General features: G+C 39.9%; 2 protein-coding genes across 2 annotated transcripts in view; one reads left to right on the top strand and one right to left on the bottom strand.

Annotated features, from left to right (window-relative positions):
* The first annotated feature begins 68 nt into the window (after positions 1–68).
* On the top strand, positions 69–3,604 carry med11 (mediator complex subunit 11). The gene is made up of 3 exons (XM_071924104.2): positions 69–267; positions 1,504–1,634; positions 3,461–3,604. Exons 1-3 carry the CDS (start codon positions 198–200, stop codon positions 3,602–3,604), a joined length of 345 nt encoding a protein of 114 aa, XP_071780205.1. The 5' UTR covers positions 69–197.
* Positions 3,605–9,401: 5,797 nt separating this feature from the next.
* Positions 9,402–20,245, bottom strand: part of arrb2b (arrestin, beta 2b) — a 41,990-nt gene continuing 31,146 nt past the window's right edge. The window contains exons 9-14 of the mRNA XM_078291629.1: positions 20,010–20,082; positions 15,587–15,724; positions 14,688–14,771; positions 13,643–13,719; positions 13,484–13,538; positions 9,402–9,777 (exon numbers count right to left, since the gene is read on the bottom strand). Coding sequence (XP_078147755.1) covers positions 9,684–9,777; positions 13,484–13,538; positions 13,643–13,719; positions 14,688–14,771; positions 15,587–15,724; positions 20,010–20,082 — 521 coding nt within the window. The 3' untranslated portion in view covers positions 9,402–9,683. The remainder of the gene's footprint in view (positions 9,778–13,483; positions 13,539–13,642; positions 13,720–14,687; positions 14,772–15,586; positions 15,725–20,009; positions 20,083–20,245) is intronic.

A 20,245-nucleotide genomic window follows, 5' to 3' on the forward strand; every position in this document is an offset into this window, starting at 1 on the left:
GACGGGATGACGGTGTATTTGTGAGCTCTTTATTGTTGTTCCAGTTTCCTGCTGTTGTGGAGCAAGCATTTATCCATGTCTCGACCGACCTGAGTCACCTAGACTTTACTCTGTGTTAATGAATAGCATTGTAAAGCAGGAAAGTGTGTGTAGCAGCTACTAACGGTAAAGCTGATAGAGCTGTTATCTGACTACTGATGGCTAACGAGCGACTGCGAGCTCTGGAGGAGGTGGAGAAGGAGATAGCGACGACCCTCCAGTGTGCCGGTGAGGTTTTAACAGACAGTGCGACCACTTGAACATATCGAATGCGTCAGTAAGACCTGTTTTGATAGCTATCTCTTTATTACTTGCTGTAGTTGTACTTGATATTATGTGCAGTTGCGCATGGCTGTAGTTTCACGCCGTTCTCTCTTGTCTGGGGAGAAATTCACGGCATTAAAAAAAAAAAAAACAATTTAAAGCTGCCTTGCTTATAGGCAAACATACAAACCTGGTAGAACATGACTTAGTATCTTTTCTGAATCGTTAGGATCCACTCTTCCATTCGGTATAGACTGCACTCAATACACAATGTCAACTTTTAGTCTTCTCCAACTAAATACACCGTTGTGGGCGGTAGCGAGCAGTGTGTGCACTAATTGTGAGAGGTTACATTTTATTGATAGAAAGTGCTGCTTGGTAGGTTACATGTATTCAAAGATTCAGAAAAATTACTGAGTCACATTTTATGAAGTATGTACTTGTCGATGAATAAGGTCACATTACATTTTCAATTTCAATTTTTTTTTTTTTTTTTTATTTGAAAAGGGACAATGTACATTAATCAACATTCAAACAAATGTAGATGTACTCGAGTTAGCCAAAAGGTTAGTTTTCATCGGCAGTCCCTTTGCTTGACATTGCTAGATATTTTAACAGAAAACGGCACACATGGAGGCTGTAAGTTACTCAAAATGTATAAGTGGGTAAAAGCATTTAGATTTTGTTTTATTATTGTTTTCATGTATCCTTGACTAAAAATTATTCTGAAGTATTGCTATAGAAGTGTCCAGTCGGTGATTGATTCTGAATTTTAAATGATGTTAGTAGCACTGTCACATTGTCATACTGGTGGTATGTTGCTGATATACTTATCTCACGATAGATACGCGATACGGGTCTCACGATTCGATACAACCACGATGTAGTAAAAAGTTCAGCAACAATAAAGTATGACTGCAGAATTATGTTTCATTTTGAGTCACATATCTTTCGAAAAATGGCGTTGTCTTGCTAGAATATAAAGAGCAATTTAAAAATGTCATTACAAAGTGCAAATAATATCATTTGGATGGAGAGCCTGTGAAATTGCGATGGGCAAGTCGTCTCATTGTGATTACTACAGCAGAATAAAATTGAGCTGATATCACGATTCATTTTTCTGCCCCATGATACCTATTGTCACCTTTTTGTATTGCAAAATATTGAATTTTGACATACTGTCCCATCCCTATCCTCCAGGTAATATTGTTCTGGAGCTTTCCAAAGACAAGCACAACGCCAGCTTCCTGGACAGACAACTGGTCCAGTTCCAGAGCTCCGTCAACAGAGTGGAGAACGAGCTGAGCGGCCAGATCCGCTACCTCACACAGGTCAAAGACAATAACATACACACACATCCTACATAGTAAACACACACATCATGTGAGTGAAAATCTAAGAACAACGTTCCTGTCTTGCACAATCCATGTCTGAGTCTAAGTCTCAAAGCTTAAAAATCATTCTCTAACCTTCAGCTATATCTCGTCTATGAACAAAGTCGATTTAATAGGACAGATCTGTACGGGATTATGGCTTTCACCTGAACATACAAAGTGCAAGCAGTCCTGATATTTTGTCCTCGCTTTATTTCACATTTAACCTCATTTATGATAGTTAATATTCGGGTTAGACTGATATATGGGTTTGACATAAAATGATATCTGGTCCAGTGTGACATGAATATGATGCAGTCTGATTGATTACATATTTACTGTAGAATTGATCAGTACAAGTATTCTCCTGAGTATCAATGGAGAGTTTCAGTGTCCCATGATGGTCTAAATGCTGTTATAGAGGCTAGAATAAAATTCTGGAGAAACATTGAATACTTGGAATTTTTGGGAATGAAAATGGTCAAATTTAAAAATACTGAATATTTGCACAAAATATTGGCTATCAACAGCTTTAATCCACAAATATTGGTACCCGCCCTCAAAAACCCATATCGATCAAACCCTAATAAATATGTCAACAAAACCTCTATAAAGTAAATGATACCAAGCCAACATGTTGAGATAAAGAGAATAACAGTATATAGGAACAACAACAATAATCTTAATATTGTTGTTTCTATCAACATTGAAATTGTCTCCTTTACTACTCCCTATCCCTGACAGCAGCTGTGTTGAAAGTATGAACCACTGCTATGTTTCCATCCAACTGTTAAAAATGTTGCAAAAAACTGTTTCATCTGTTGCAAAAATAAAATGCAAATTAGGTATGTATCCATCAGTTAGGTTGAAGAGAATAGAATGCCTGAATGTCACAACAACACATACAGGAGAAAAATGAAAAGAGTTTTTCCAAGAACTGATTAGTATTGATTAGTATCAGACAAGTTGTTACTGTTCTTTAGTGTCTACTAATATTAGTCATATTTTATGTTTTCATCTGAAGACAAAATAAAGAAATAGCCATGGTGATATTCTAATACAGTGATTCTCAACCTTTTTCATATCAAGGACCCCTAATTTAGCCCACATTAGAGTCATGGACCCCCATTTGATGAGATTTTGTCTTTAAGACCCAAATCTGAGAATATTTGTATTGTTAGATATGATTTTGTCCAGAATTCTACTTCTATCTGTATCGTAGCTAGAGATATGAAGTAGCTAGAGATATGATAGAACAGTCAAACTATTATCAAAATAGTCATTCTTCTACATTCTCTAATGTGTTAACCCCCTCAAGGACCCCTGGTGGTCCCCAGACCCCACGTTGAGAATCACTGTTCATATCATCACAATCACTGTCCATGTTAGAAACAACACGTATGATATTCTAATGTACCAACTAATGGTCATACGACCACAATGGAGACTTGTTAGAAACAATGTGAATGATGGTTGTGCTGGACATTTACAGAGATTTCAGAAAGTCCAAAGCCACTTTTCAACTGTTGTCCAATGAAACTGAACCAGTTGTACCAAACCTACATCTTTATTTATTCAACAAATGTGTTTCCATCTCTTATGTAACGCATCCCTTTATCAACAAAAAAAATATTTTGTTTGTAATATTGAACAAAATCTTATTGATTTTTTTCTGTTTCCATTCAGATTTTCCTCATTTGATGTATTGTATTTCACATAATTGGATGAAAACCAAAGCTAGTGACGATTAGAATAGACTGGTAACTTTCTTGTCTTCTCCGCAGGTAGCTACTGGTCAGCCTCATGAAGGCTCCACATACTCAGCCAGGAAGGACTGTCAGATGGCACTGAACAGAGCCGAGTATGCCAAGGTCAAACTGGGAGAACTGGGACGGACCTGTGAAATCATGCTGGACCAACAGACATAAGAGGGGGGGGGGGGGGAGGGGGGGGGGGCTAGCTGGGATAGTGGTGATGGGGTTAATGCGACATTTCATTTTGACATATTTTCATTTGTCAATACGTCTACCTGGTGTGACTCTACCTGCAATCCATCATAGAAGAGGCAGAGAATGCAATGCAGCCACAAGATTTGCTGCATTTTGAGTAAGGGGTGTGGCTGTGATCATAGACAATGTTTTGTTTTGTTTTTTTGCCTTTTTGTCTTTATTAGGCAGATCACAGTAAAGGGAGACAGGAAAGACTGGGAGACAGAGAGGGGGAGGACATGCAACAAAGGTCCAGGGCTGGATTTGAACCAAGGACATTGTGTTTACATGGTATGCGCCTTAGATGACTGAGTCACCAGGACGCCCCTACACGCCCCAGTGTTCACAGACTAGCTGTATTTATATGCAAATATGCCCATCTTTGATTGAAAGGCACAAGGAAGGTGATTCTGGGAAATGTAGGAAATCACTAACTGAAGCAGAAGTAGACGAGGCAGGTTGATGGAAAGTGGGTACACCAAAACAGTAAATTATAACACTTCATCGCAAAATAACTCCTGGATTGTACTGAACATTACAGATTGATGATATACGTATATCAGATTCTTGGTGATATTGTTCTGTCGAGCACTAGAAGTTAACACACATGCACGCATCTTTGGACAAGAGCTTTTCGTAACATTGTAAAATGCATTTGTCATTTTTGCATCACTTCATGATGTCATGTCGTTTTTCATTTGGCAGGTGTGTACTAGTAAAGCTGTGTATTAGTATTCTCAGACAGACAAAGAAGGAGACATTTGACAACTATGTAGGTTAACTGTTTTTCTTATTTTTTATAATTTCTAAAATGCAGTACAAAATAAAGAAGCAACATTTTCTCGAATGTTTTTCACATTTTAATCATTTTTACACTTTTTATCTTGTCATTTTTATTCCATTTTATTGACTAAAATAACATATTGCTTAACAGTATCTTGGTTTTCTTAATAATAATATACTTTATCTTACTGTAATTGTGAATTATTTAATAAACCAGGTAGTATTTTAAGTATCCTATCAATCTCAATTTTGATGATAATAGCTGTAGTATCTTAAAATTGTCCTTGGATTAAAAAAAATCTGACCTGATACATAATCTACAAACTGACATGATTGCGTGCGTCTTCATGGATACAAAAACAAAGGGAACAAATTGTTTTTCTGATTCTTTTTTTTTCATTGGACAGATAGATGGGAGAACCACCAGTTTTGATTTACAAAACAAAAAAAAAAAACCCATAATATAAAGAATCTAAAAGCATTGAGCCAGAAGGCTGTGTGCCTATGCACTAGTGTATGCGTTACACTCTACAGCCTGACAGCACACACACTAAATACACCATACATGTCTGTTTGGCAGAGAAGCTGTAACAGGAAAGACGTGGTGTCCTGTTGAAACCATAACCAACAGCCAGACTTGGGTCAAATAGATGCAAATATTTTTTCTTGTTTTGCAACATTCATTTTGCCCCGCTTAAAGGACCAGATGGATGGAGTTTGTCACATGTATTGATATTTAGCACCAGGCCAAATTCATCCAATCAGATAATGTCTGAAAGTTAACAAAATACTGTTCTATGAACGATAACTTGCCAAATCAAAAACAGAATTATACTATAAGGCAAACTCCACCCACCTGGCACTTAAGGTTGACTAGGAAAAACTGAAAAGTATTTCAAATAATTATTTGACCCATGTCTGCTGGCAGCTGAGCTCGTATACATGTCTCGTGACTCTGGGACCAAGACAACCCAATTAAAATACATTGTTAAAGGAATCCAGTGAGTTTTTGGTGGATTGTTCCCTTGGTCTGCTTATCTGTTAAGTGTGTCCCCAGTTGGCTCTGGTGCTCCATGCTAACACTTTAGCAAACACAATGTTAAGTGATAGTAGGCTCCATGCTAACACTTTCATCATGCTCTTCCATCGCCCATCACTTTCACTTCCTGTGGAAACAGGGAAAGTAGTCCCTGCTAGTTCAAAACAGTACATATTTCATGTAAATGTTACCAATCTCCTACACAAAACTCACAGACTTAGCCGCATATCATCTAAGATACATACGATTTAACTTTATAACTGCTACAAGTTCTCATATTCTCACTTTTGAGATAATGCTAGTGGCCTACTAGCCTATTATCACTCAACATAGTGTATGCTAAAGTGTTAGCATGGAACCTACTATCACTGATTGATTTTTTCGGAGACACAAGGTTTCTGCAGGACATCAGTGAAACCACTAGACTGTCTCTGTCCATTCCTCCGTTCTGTAGCAAGACTACTACACAGATGTAGTTTTGGGAGACAAGTTGACAAAGCACAATCAGGCTAAATCACATTGACATGGTCCATACAGACGTCTGAGGTTTAAAAGGTTCTATCACAAAAAAACACAAGATGATCTCCATGTTGTTGCCAGTGCATTGTAAGACTGCCATGCGATGCATCCATTCACATGAGGAGCATAATTACAGACAGAAGACAGTCAGGATTTTAGGCAACATAACTCAATCAGGTGACATGTCTAAGAAATACATTCCTATCATCGAACAAAACTAGCAATAAAAGGTGTGTTTACTGACCATTTAACCACAAGATCTCAAAATATTCTCGAAAGTTATGAGAAGAGATTAGTATTAGTAACACCCTCCCGTTAGCTAGTTTGAATGGAAGCTCCTTCCAAAAGACGTGAATAGATTCAATGGAAACTGAATGGCTACACAGTAGATCTGTCTATGTCTGGTTTACTGCACTGATCAAGCACTGGGAGCTCTAAAATGATATTCAAGTCAAACTGTTGATCAATATTCCCTTCTAGCAATTTTTATGCAGCTATAAAACCAAGCTTGCCCAGAACAAGCCCTTTAATTTCTACTCCCTAAACACTTGTCTAGACTAGGTTTAGACCGATATATATTAATTTAATTGTTCAATAATGTTTTTTGTAAATTTATTCTTGGTTTAAAGGCAGTATTGAATGTGTGTGTGTGTGTGTGTGTGTGTGTGTGTGTGTGTGTGTGTGTGTGTGTGTGTGTAGGGGGATACTGGGAATTTGTGGCATGAAAATGATTTGAAGATACTGAATATTGACACAAAATATCAGCTATTGGCAGCTTCAAACCAGGAATATTGGTATTGGCAAAAACCTGTATCGGTCAAACCCTAGGCAAGACTTATGGCTAGTGGATCTACACTAACAAGGATGGGCATGGTGAGTACAATGCCGGAAAGTATGTCATCCATTTTGCTTAAATCTATCTAAAAAATTGGACTGGATTGTGACCTGGAATAAAAGTAATAACTATATACTGCACCATTCAATGCTGTGATTGGATAATTAGTGCACTTTGTATAGGTCCACCAAGGAAAAACAGAGTTCCCATTGGATGGACAAAGCCAGATGCAAGCTACTATTGGCTGTTTTACAGACATACAGACATATGGATATTTACAGCAGGGAATTTTGTCACTGTTAATTCACCCTCTTGTCCCACATTCCATACAAATTAAAACAAGATGAAGAAATTACATAGAAAATATAATGGCAACATTTAAGTATATTTCTATTGAATATGACAACAAAAATAAAATAATTTCTATTTATTCATTTAACCCCCCTGCCTCTCACTCTGTTAGCTTGTTCTGCTCCAAATATGAGAATCACTATTATCAAGAGGTTAAGGACAGATGGACAGGAAGCAGTACATTTTTTAAGGTCCTCTGTCATTGCTCTTACCTGCCCTACTGATACCTGAAGACAACAGCTGACCTGTAACCAATAAAAAAAAATGCCACTTTTATATTTTATATCTATAGTTTTTGAAGAAACTCCTGCCATAATTATAAATCCTGAATCAGAGCCAGTAGCACATATAATGCTGATTCAGGATCAGCATTAAAACCTGCAGTAACTCAGACAGCAGCTGTAACCTCACATAGCTTAAAGTCCTGCTAAATTCACACAATTCCTGCTAGAAGCAATGACCTCCTCTATTTGGCCCTTTTACAGTAGCGTACAAAGAAGTTTTAACGTATAAATCTATATTCATTCTGCATCAGTGACAATCATCATGGACCACATTACACCAAAAATATGACCACGTTACGAAAATAGGCAATTATAGATCTGGCAAAACTCAAAATATTAAGGGTCAACATCGGAGATTAACTGCCTCTAAACCATTTTCTCTGCATTCCCCTGCTTCCCTAACCATTTGTGTGGAGGCTTTGCACACACTCCTGAGAGTACAACACTCAGGCCCAGATTCACTAAAGGTTTGTGCAGGGAAGAGTGCACTATCATCAAAATGACCAAATTAGAATGTCATGCTATTCACTAACCGTGCACAATGAGTGGAAACCTGCTTAATAGCGCTCATCAAAAAATAAAGCCCATCATGGCCATGCAAATGGAAATTAGATGTAAATCTCATTATTTTGGCCACATAAGTTATTTGTAGGCGAAGCCATGGAAATCGAGTTTGCTCACAATTCACTCACAGTTGGCAACACCAAGTCCCCCAAATGATTGTAGCACATATAAGATAAATTTCTTAGTGAATAAAACAAATGTGCAAATTGCCCTCGCAATCTTAATGAATCTGGACCTCACATTCTCTGGTGGTCTGTACTCATTCTACATATGACACACAATATTGTGTGAGAAGTGTAATAATAATAACCTGGTAAATAACAATAGCATAACAAACAGTAATTGCATAAAACATATGATTGTGTTCCCTCTATGTAACTGTGTGCAGCGTACACTGACTTAAATGTTGGATTACAAATACATATGTAGATCAGACCAGGTTCAGCCCCTGCAGTCCGCTTTGCTTTCAGGTAGATAGATGTACACAGTGGGAATTTTCTAGCAGATCACAGGGGCTAAATCAAAAAGATCCTTCAAATCCTGTCAAATACCTTCTCAGACAGTGGCAACAGTCCCAGACAGACTTGGGTTGGGTTGTAATGAACTCTGGGTTTGACCCTTCTGGGTTTGACTCATGCTGTCTAGACAGAGGAATCAACAGCGCTGCCCCATAGGTGGAAACCTTGAGCCCCTCCACCTAGATGGCTGACTAGACCAATGGTTCTCAACCATGCTTCATGGAGTCTGCAGGGTTTCATTTCAAAACATGACTACAGCAGCTGATTTCACTGATTAACAAACCTTCAACCAGAGAGGAGGAACTAATCCGTGAAATGAGCGGCTGTAGTGTTTGGTTGGAATGAAAACTCACAGTCATCTAAAGGGAACCTTTTTCACCCTGAGACCCAGACTCATTAAAACATGTTATGAATCTTATCATGTATTTCACAAAAGACTTGAAACCCATTTTGAGTCTTGACCCTTAGTTTAAGAACCCAGAATTTAAATGATTTCAATTAAAAACAAACTGCGGTACAATCACATACATCTGCTAGCCCAGGTAAGCTAAACCATACAGTAAAGGTATGTGAGGGGATGTAAATCTGTGAGAAAAATATGTCTCAAGTTATAATCTCAATTCGCATGAAATTTGAAAAACAGACCCCAGTTCGACAACTTTCTAGCTCATTTTGGCTTGATATTCACCCTCATGACATTCAACCCAGACAGTGGACACTTCTAGAACATGTCAAGATGGACCGTTTATCAATTGCCCCAAACAGCAAAATATATCAATATATATCAATATATGGTTTCTAATGTTTCGAACTACTTGGGGTGAGCCCGATTTATCTTGCCAGACTACCCACCCTCTACCCATCCCTCCCAGGATTAATGGCAGCCAAATTAAAGAGCAAAAATGAAAATCACCGAATGTCATTTTAGATGAAAGAGTAGGAAGAAAGGGAAGAAGGATGGATGGAGGGAGGGAGGTGTCTACAGAGGTCTGGCTAACTCCTCTTCCTCCTCCTCTACATACTTCTCTTCATCTCCTTGAGTTGAGACCTCCTGCAGGAGGAGAGACCAGGGCCTCGCCTACAACCTCTGGCCCAGACAGGAAGCCTGCTAGCCAGGCAGGAGGAGCTAGCAGAAGTGGTCGTCCTCGTCATCCTTCATTCCCTTGAGCCGCAAACGAGCAAAGTCTTCAAACACAAAGTCATCATCCGGAGAGAAGTTACTGCAGAGAGAGAGTGAGAGAGAGAGGTGGTGGTGTCAGAAAGCTCAGTTTTTCATTGCCTTTCATGTGTCGCTGGACTAAATCCATCACCGTGGAAATTCCCTTGCCAATATTTGGCAATTTAAATTACCTTGATATTTGGCAATTTAAAATGTAGCCCAGCGCAAGACTATCAGGTTTTCCCATAGTGTTTGACAAGCATAGATAACTGCCTTTACAGAAGAATACCCCACCGCAACTGTAAAACTCTAAACAAGACTAATGGTGCATTCAGACTACGGCCTACAAAGCAACAGGAAGTCATTTGTTTTCAATGGAAGCCGGCGACACAACGCTACAAACGCCAGAGCATAAAATGTAGCAGCGCGTCGGGCGAGCGCAGCTACAAACTGAAGTTCAGCTGGCTTCAACTGTTTTCTACGCTCTGATGACGCAGTGAAGCGTGAACAAATCAAGGTAGTGTAGGGTCGTTATATTTACGTTATCTAAGCCCAGTGTGGCTATATCTAAGCCCAGTGTGGCTACCAACACCTCTGCCTCTCTCCCGGACGAGCTTAACAACTTTTATGCCCGCTTTGAAGCTCACAACTTGGGCCTAGCAGCACAGTGCCCACCCAATGTAGTGGATCTACAGGTGACAGAGGCTGACGTGAGTAAAACTTTTAAAAGGGTTAAGGTTCGTAAAGCTGCTGGCCCAGACGGCATCCCTTCCCGTGTCCTCAAGACATGCTACACTCAGCTATCTCAGGTTTTTACTGACATTGTTAACCTGTCCCTGTCATTGTGTGTGGTTCCATTGTGTTTTAAGGAAACCACCATTGTGCCTGTACCTAAGAAAACACCTGTCTCTTGCCTTAATGATTATCGACCTGTTGCTTTGACCTCTGTTATTATGAAGTGCCTGGAAAGATTGGTCATATCATATATAAAATGTAACATTCCTGCTACCCTTGACCCATTACAGTTTGCCTACTGTTCTAATAGATCTGTAGATGACGCTATCTCACTTGCTCTGCATACTGCTTTAGTACACCTTGAAAAGAAAAATACCTATGTCAGAATGTTGTTTATTGATTATAGCTCTGCTTTTAATACAATTGTACCATCCAAACTGGTGTTGAAACTCAGAGGTCTTGGTCTGGGCAACTCTATCTGTAATTGGCTATTTGATTTCCTGACAGGCAGGCCCCAGACTGTGAGAATAGGTAAAACACACTCATTTACATTAGTTCTTAGGACCGGCGCGCCTCAGGGCTGCTGTCTCAGTCCCCTATTGTACAGTCTGTTTACACACGACTGGGTTGCCAAATATGACAACAACAGCATCATAAAATTTGCAGATAACACCACAGTGATTGGACTAATAAGCGACAGTGATGGGAGGGCCTATAGGAGGGAAGTGGAAGATCTAACCATATGGTGCCATGATAACAACCTCTCTCTAAATGTCAATAAGACAAAATAAATTATTGTTGACTTCAGAAAGATCAGAGAAAATCACATTCCTATTTCCATCAATGGGTCATCTGTTGAAATTGTTGATAGTTTTAGATTTCTTGGTATACACATCGCAGACACCATCACATGGTCTCTTAACACCAATTGCATCCTCAAGAAAGCACAGCAGAGACTGTACTTTCTGAGGCGTCTCAAGAGTTTTGGCATGAGTACCAAAGCTCTTGTGAACTTTTATCGCTGTACCATAGAGAGTGTTCTGACAGGCTGTATCACAGTGTGGTTTGGCAACCTGACTGCTCAGGACTGCAGACTGCTACAAAGGACTGTAAAGACAGCAGCAAAAATCATTGGCACAGAACTACCACAACTTCATAACATCTACACCACTCGCTGCAAAAGGAAAGCCCAAAACATCATTAAGGACACCAGCCACCCGGCTCATGTTCTGTTCTCACTCCTTCCATCTAAAAAACATTACCGGAGCATCAAATCACACACCACCAGTCTCAGTAACAGTTTCTTTCCACAGGCAGTCGCTGACGCACCCATATGCACTCATATGCACTCATATGCACCGCACACTGTTGTTGTATAATATGTAACGTTATCATGTACTGTATATTGTGTATATAATGTATACATACGAGTGCATTGTGTACATAGTCTATGTAGGTCTGTAGTGTCTTTCTCTTTTTTGTTGGTTTTGTGATGGTGTGCCCTTTGTGTTAAGGCAGAGAGAGCCAGAGCACAAGTATTTCATTGTATTTTAATACACATGACAATAAAGTTGAAAGTTGAAATTATTGTTTACTTGATGAATTAGAAGAATGAGTATTTGCCAAATAAAATAAAAACGAGACAAATGCAACGCTATGACAGTCTGACATTATCAGTTGGTGCACCCAGCATGACGACAACATGAACCGTCAGCGACCACCTGGGCAACACTTTTCTGCTCCGTTGGCAACAGTGTAGCTTGGTACGCCAGACTGTTCTGTAGCTTTTGTAGCCCGTAGTCTGAACGCACATTAAGAGTCTAACAGCCCCACAACATTGAGTTCAGTCAGAGACACTTACGTCAAAGGAGATTGGCCCATTATAGCACTAATGGTTATACAGCTGTATTTGGCGGAAAAGGCTCTGCTCTTGAGGATGCTCCCCAATGAATCCAAGCAGCATGCGAGAGATTCTGTGGGGAGCGCAATAAACCCCCCAAGGCATAGTACACATATTATTTAATAATATGAACCAACATAAAAGATAGAGATAGCTTGCACAAGCACCCTGGGAGCAGATAATACAGGAGGAGGTTGGGGTGGTGGAAGGAATTGCATTGACTTGGGTCAACAGCAGCGGCATGAATGAACGGCAGTGTGAGCTGGCAGATTATAAAGACCGCCTCATGTTGTTGACTGGTGATGAGTCAGCTTGGATTGGACAACTGATAGCCAATCAGCTGATAGCGTGTATGACTTTAGTGTTCTGCCTGAACTAACGCAATGCTTCATTTTTGTGGAAGCGTCCCTGCCGGGAATCGAATCGGGTCTCCCGATTGAGAGTCTGCAATCTAACTCCCTGCGACAGTCCTGCACGGAACACCGGCCGTGTCTCTACAAAGAACGGAGGTATGTGAAATCATTTACATGTATAGTGTTAGAGTGAGCATCCGATAATTAAGCGGATAGCGTTATAACTCACTTTCAGCAGAGTTTTTCAGTTTGTGTGACTAGAAGTGTAAACAAGGAAGCTGAGGAGATTCACAGCTGCGCACACGCGACCGTTTTTTGTAAAGATTTGCTCTAAATAATGGCGTCAATATCGGTCTTTTCCACTCACTATACGATCATTGGCTTCAGGAGACTTGGATTATGCTGCAAGAGCTATATGGAGTAGTTTTATGGATATTTTCTGCTCTTTTCGGAACTCTAGAGATAGGTCCTTAACGACGTACGCTGCAAGTTGTGCTGGAAAGCTCCGGGACTGTTTTATGGACTAACAAACTTTACCAGAGTTTCGATTCATAAGGGGGTGAGTAGATAATGAGTGAATGTTAATTTTTGGGTGAACTATTCCTTTAACTTCAGGAAATCAGTCGCTGATATTTTATTCCAGTGCATATGACCAGGGGTTTACAGTAATTCAAACCACGGTCATGCACTGCACCAGAGTCAAAGAGCGCAAAACATATGACTTAAGGCAATGTGAAATCTCTGTCTGTCTTCACACATACACATACATACACACTTACTTAGTCTCAAACTCTATGAGGTTTGTGTCCACGGGACCATCAGTCTCTGGAGCGACTGTGGAAGCAACAAAAGCAAAGTAAACTACCTAATTACTTAACGTTTTATGTGTGTGTGTGAGTGTGTGTGTGTGTGTGTGTGTGTGTGTGTGTGTGTTCTACCTGACTGTGGTCGGGAGCTGGGCTGGTCTGTAGGTTTGGGATGCATCAGGACAAAGGGAAGCTCCACAGCTACATCCCTACACACACACACACACACACACACACACAAAAACAAAACAAATATGAATGTACAGTGGATGTCAAAAGTCTACACACCGTTTTTTTGTTTATTGCCTGACTTGAAAAAGCGGGTCGCACAATGTTTCCATAGTGACCAGTTGCCACTACCAGCAAACAGTTGGTCATGTGATCTCCTCTTAAAGGTTTAAGGCTCCATCTCAATCCACCCCCTACTCCCTCACTGTCCGCTAAAAGAAGCAGTCACTGTGGCCTTTAAAGCAATATTCCACGTCGTTTTAACATAGGGGTTATTCAGCACTTGACCACCATGAAAACCAGAATATAAACTAATTACAAAGATCAGATGCAGCTGGATGAGTTTGTAGCGTTCGGATTTTTACATCATTTGACGTCATTTGAATGAGACCGCAAAACTAGCCTGAAAACACACATTTAAAAGTAGATCCGGTCTCCCAAACAGGAACTATCTCTCCTACATGGTATCCCTCTGCTATCTTCTCTTCTATCAATAAAAATGCTATTTGGCGAAATTATGTTCTAAAACGTTGGACCCACAGTCAATTGAAAATCACAGTAGCAAGATCTGTTGTTGAATCTGTTTTGAAATCTGTTTTCCTGCTATTTTCGTGGCCTCATACAAATGAATGGGAAGTAAAAATCCAAACGCTACAAACTCGTCCAGCTGCATCCGATCTTGGTGATTAGTTTATATTCTGGTTTTCATGGCGGTCAAGTGCCGAATAACCCCCATGTTAAAACTAAGTGGAATATTGCTTGAAGTAATAATCTAGTCTAGCCATGACTAGATTACAATCCGCTTTTTATGTTCTTCAGGCATCTCTCATCGATCTCAAACTTGTTTTAAAGGCTTTTTCTCAAGAACCCATACTGCCACTATTCCTCTTACTGGTATCTGTACACTTAATATGAGTGTATGTATGTGTGCGTGTGTATAATCAATTACCCTCCACGAGACACCACCAGTTTGACTTTGACTCTGTAGGAAACCAGGATCCCCAGCACCTCCTTATTGGTTACGTCTTTCACTCTGTAACATACAGACAGGCAGACACATACACACACACAAAATAGGTATGAGAGGAACACTGAATGTCGGTCTATGGCAAGACTTGTCATAATTGACTAGTCATAATTATGTCAGAATAATATTATGTAAGAGTAAAATGTCATTCAAGATATCTGCAATTACAATCTGATTAGCAAGAATGATAATTAAAGATATCTGTAATTACACTTTGACTAGTCAAAATGATATTTTCAGATATCTCATTTAGAATTATGACTAGTTAAATCTGTTGTGCATGACGTGACTGATGCGAGGCGTCGCAATGGATATTGGGGCGCGCTTATTCTGCCATACGGATTGTCTGACATGAAAATGACACATCTTTTCGATATAGATATCTTTAATTATGAGGAATTAAAGATATCTTTAATTGAAATTATGACTAGTTAGAACTAAAGTGAAGACATCTTGAATTTGAGATACAACTAGGCATCATTTCAGGAGATATCTGGAATTCACATTTCAGATAGTCAAAACTGAATTGTAGATATCTTTAATTGGAGATTCCATACAACTGTATGGCAAAAATAACTTCAATCTTACTAATCAAAATGGAATTAACGATATCTTAAATTAGCATTTTGACTAGTCATTAATGAATTACAGATACCTGTAATGAGAATCCGGTTAGGCTAATAAATGTTACAACGGCTTGCCATAGTCGATCGGTACATATATTCACAGGTGTGTGTACCTGTGTGTATCAATGTACATAAAAAAGTGAATGTGAGTTTTCTGTGTGTGAAAAGCAGGTGTGTGCATATGTGTGTGTGTACATGGTGCTGGAGGCCAGGTTGGTGTCTTCATGCTTCAGCTTGCCATCCAGGGCCAGGCCTCTCTTCTCCCTGTTGTTAGTCAGCATGGGAGTCAGAGTGTAGACTTGACAGAAGGTAGAGCTGGGAGAAACCTGGTCACTGGAAAAGGAGATGGGGGAGACAGATAGTGATGGATTAGTTCTGTCTGTGTTGCTCTATGCCTGGTCCAGCCTGGACCTCCAGGTACTATACCTTAGTGATGGGTCATAAAAACTGAATTTGATATTCAATATTTGTTAATGTGGATCAACGGCAACTTTTGTTTTAAATACTGGAATATGTCATTTCAATAATTTTAACTCTGTAGAACTCAAACTCAAACTCATTTTTTCTCTGGCATTGTTTTGCCTTCATCCTTCGCTAGCGGCTTTCACTTACAGTGCACTGCACAAGAAGTAGTAGTTACAGTTTGGTCTATCTAGAACAAGGCTACATAATGAGATAATAAGCCCTTTTCACAAACTGGCTGCCGTACTTCTGCAGGGTATAGATCGGTTCTCACCATTGCCAGCAATGTTAAAAAGCAAACTTTCTGTCGCCCATAACTCTCTGTATGTCTGTCTCCGTCTGTGATCACTTTGTGTTTCAACATAATGTATAACACAATACAGGTGTTATCACTGACATATCTTTCTGTTTCTGTTGTCAGATGACTGCACAACTATAAAAAAAAGTGATTTGATCGAGGGTCACAATTCTAACAGTACAGAAATTACCGTTAGCCTTGGTTAGCCAGTTAGCATTTTGTGACCCTCGATCACAGTTATTTGCACAGTCGTCTGACAACAGAAACAGAAAGATCTGTCAGTGACAACACCTAAAGTGGTAGAATACTAGTATTCTAGATTACTCTAAAGTAAGCAATAAGATCCATGTGAAAAACTGCAAACACAGAACACCTGATAAGAGGAAAGGACAAGGGAGGAGGAGAGTTGTGATGGAATGAAAAGAAAGGAAAAGAAAGTTGAGGGAGAAAAGAGATTGTCAGAGAGAGACCACTGGCAGTCTGGTATTTTTACATTCAAACATAGTACTGAGTGTTACGAACAATGCAGGGAAATTCATGGCAAATGGTAACCAGAGGTGATTTGTCGTGAAAGGATGCTGATCTGGGGTCAGTTTTGCAATCCCCCTCTACAAAGAGTTAAAGGTTAAATGTGTAATATTTCTGCTTTACTGAAGCAGAAATCAAATTTAAAAAATGCGCTAACTCTGTAAAACATAATGGAATGTTCATTGTTGTTGATTCTGAAACAGCCCAAACGGCGCCACCATGCTGATGATGGTCTTGCTCTACGGAGGTGCAGAGTGTTGTGGCAATGACAACTATGAACAATAGAGGCCTTGGACCCCTGGACCAGAAATTACACAGACCCTTTAATGTCAAGAAAGGATGCAAGGTAGCTGATCCCTAGTCATCAGTTAAAGGGAAAGTTCAGGTTTTTAAAAAGCCTTTCTGAGTTCTGCTAACATTTTCTGCTTTTAATGAATCTCAGTGACTAAAACACTGATTCAAGAGCTTTTGAGTGGACTGAACAGACTGCTAGTTCATGAGACCTCATGTAGGCTTCTTAAAAATCTGACCTGTTCTTTGAAGGACCAACTCACCTGTAAGTGTGTTTTGAGTCTGGGGGAGAATTGTGGTTCATATAGATACAGAGGTGGAAAGCAACTTAACGACTACTCCAGTCACCATATTTAATGAAGACTTTTTTTAGCATTTCTAACTAGTAACTAGGCATGTCACATTTTCAATTTTATGTTGAAAATTACGCGTTCAATTTCAAGAATCTAAATTACAAGCTGTATCTACAAAAAGCTGTGCCTCCAACAAGGGGTTAAGACTGCAAAATTTTTTCTCTTTCTTTGGAATATCTTAGAAGACAGAAGACCAGAAAAATGTTCAAGCTCTTCTATTGGATGAGCTAGTCAGCGTGTGTGTGTGTGTGTGTGTGTCACAGCCCAGTCAGCGTGTGTATCAGATGTAAACATTACAGTGCTAAACTTCGGCTAAGCTGTTAGCTAGCATTTATGTCTCAACAGACTCAATGTCACAACGGACTCAGGCTATGCTTCCAGCTGCTTTCAAACTCTACCATTCAGCCATGTGTAGTTGCTCCCAAACAGCTGTAGTTTTCTTTTCATTTTGAAAATGTTAGGGTTATGCTTAAATATAAAGTATGTTTTGCCCAGAATGGACATACAGTATGACAATTATAGTCACATGTGTTTAGCCACGCAACAGCAGGGGCTCTATGGATCGCGTTGTCGGTTGTTCGGTTGGTCGCTCTGTTCACCACTTTTGGTCACTTGGACGAAAGTTTGTCCTGGCAGGGACGCTTAGTCTTTGCTATCTATAAATTAGACCCCTAATGCTTACTTGGTTACCCTTTTATAAATAAGTTATTTTTTTGAGAAACATGTATTTGTCTTTAAAAATCAAGAAGGCGGGGGGTTGACCTTGAAATCGAAAGTCATATTGAATCGTGGATTTGGCGTATTGTTACACCCCTACTCATAACATTTTTTGAGTGCTAAAAGTCTAATGTTATTTCTACTTGAGTAAAATGTAACTGATGTCAAAGTACTTATAATAAGTACTTATTTCAGTACTCTTTCCACCTCTGTAAAGGTGTGACTACATACACTCAGTATCCACTTTATTAGGTGCACCTAGCTAGAACCAGGTAGAACTCCCATTTTGTTGCCAGTACAGACTGAATTCTTCAAGGCCTGGATTAAACAGGGTGCTGGAAACATTCCCCAGGGGTCTTGGTCCATGCTGACCCCATAGTGCCATGAAGTTCCTGCTTATTTGTCAGTTGGACATTCATGTTGCAAACATCCTACCTCTACCCAAAGGTTTCTATTGGGTTGAGATCTGGACTGAATTAAAGTCACTGTCATGTTCCTGAACCATCTTTATCCTGCTAAATGTTTCCATCTCACAAAGGCTAGATGATGCTCCATTGGTACTAAGAGGCCTAATGTGACCAAGAAAACATTCCCACACCTTTATATCACCAGCAGCAACGTTTTTCCATTCTTCAGTGGCCCAGTTATGGTGATCTGTAGCTTCATCTTCTTGTTCTTAGCTAACAGGAGTGGAAGCCAGAATGCTATAGCCCATCCACATCAATATTGGACTAGTTGTGGTCCTGAGATGTCCTTCTGCACATCACTGTTGTACTGATCAGCTATTTAACCAATCTTGCCATTCTCCTCAGGCTTCTCTATCAATGAGGCAATATGGCTGATGGATGGTTTTTGGTTATGGTATTATTCTAGGTAAACTCTAAAATCCGAGGAGGCACCAATGTTCATACCACATTTAAAGTGTCTTAAATCAGTCAGTAACTGAACCACTCCACCATGCCTGCATGCTTTATACTTATGCTTTATTATGATTTATTTGTACCTGACTGTCTGGAGGAGCCAGCTGTTTGCGTAAAGGGGGAGGTCTACCAAAAAAAATGGATACTTTGTGTATTATGGTGATGAAGGATTGGCCTGGAGGAGAGTTGTCAGGATCCAGCTTGATTGCCAATGGTTGCTGTCCTTAATCAGACAGTCTCCCATTGGTTTACTCACCGTGAGGAGGCATGACATACAGGCTTGCTGTAGGTGTCACTGGAATACAGCACTACCTCAGTCACCTGCAGCACTAAGAAACCAGAAATTGTCAGCTGCAACGTGTATGTGTTGAGTGTGTGTGTGTGTGTGTATGTGTGTGTGTGTGTGTGTGTGTGTGTGTGCCTCTGTCAGCTGAAATACAGCAAATTCCACAGACCAAAGCCAGCTCCATGATGATACAAGGGGTGGACAAAACAGAAACACCACATGTCTGTGACCCTGTGTGTTCATGCCTAAATCCCCCAACCCCATTTACCTGAAATTGGTTCTTCAATTATGTTGGGATGTTTTGGGGCATATATGTGTCATCTGGGCATGATGGCCAGTGGTGAGCTAGGTTGTGGCTATCAAGGTGAAGGCCTCAAGGTGAAAATATTATTAGTTGGAATTTTTATGTACACCTACTGGTATACCAAGTAACCACTTAAAATACACAGTTTTCCAGGAAGTAAAAGTAATGGGATTTTGATATAAAAATCCCCCCAAATTAAAATTTTGTAAATTCTTTGGCATTTATTGTTAAATAGGTAGGTGTACATTATGATATGAGTCTGGTGTACATTATGATATGTTATTAACTAACAAGATGATGAAAAAGTTTGTTTCATTTCACTGTGACTTTAAGCAGAGGAAAGGAAAAAGCAAACGGGTAAAAAAAAAAAGGATGGAAAGAGGGATGACAGGATAGACAGAGGACCGGAATAAAAGAGGAGAGGAGAAGAAAAGTTAGGAGAGAGGGGGAGGTACTTACTCTGCTTCAACATGGGCTACTGGACACTTATACTGAGCAGTGGAGAATAGACAGATATCAGCATACTGACGAACTGAGGAGAGGAGGAGGAGAGAGGAGAGGAGAGGAGAGGAGAGGAGAGGAGAGGAGAGGCGAGGCCTGGGTTATCACAACAGGAAGACACAATGGGGGTTATTCATATAACTCACCGCCAGGGTTAACAACACGGTAGTAGGTATGTGGGTCCTCTTAGTTTT

The sequence above is a fragment of the Centroberyx gerrardi genome, chromosome 23 (genome assembly GCF_048128805.1).
Source record: "Centroberyx gerrardi isolate f3 chromosome 23, fCenGer3.hap1.cur.20231027, whole genome shotgun sequence".
NCBI classification, from domain to species: domain Eukaryota; kingdom Metazoa; phylum Chordata; class Actinopteri; order Beryciformes; family Berycidae; genus Centroberyx; species Centroberyx gerrardi.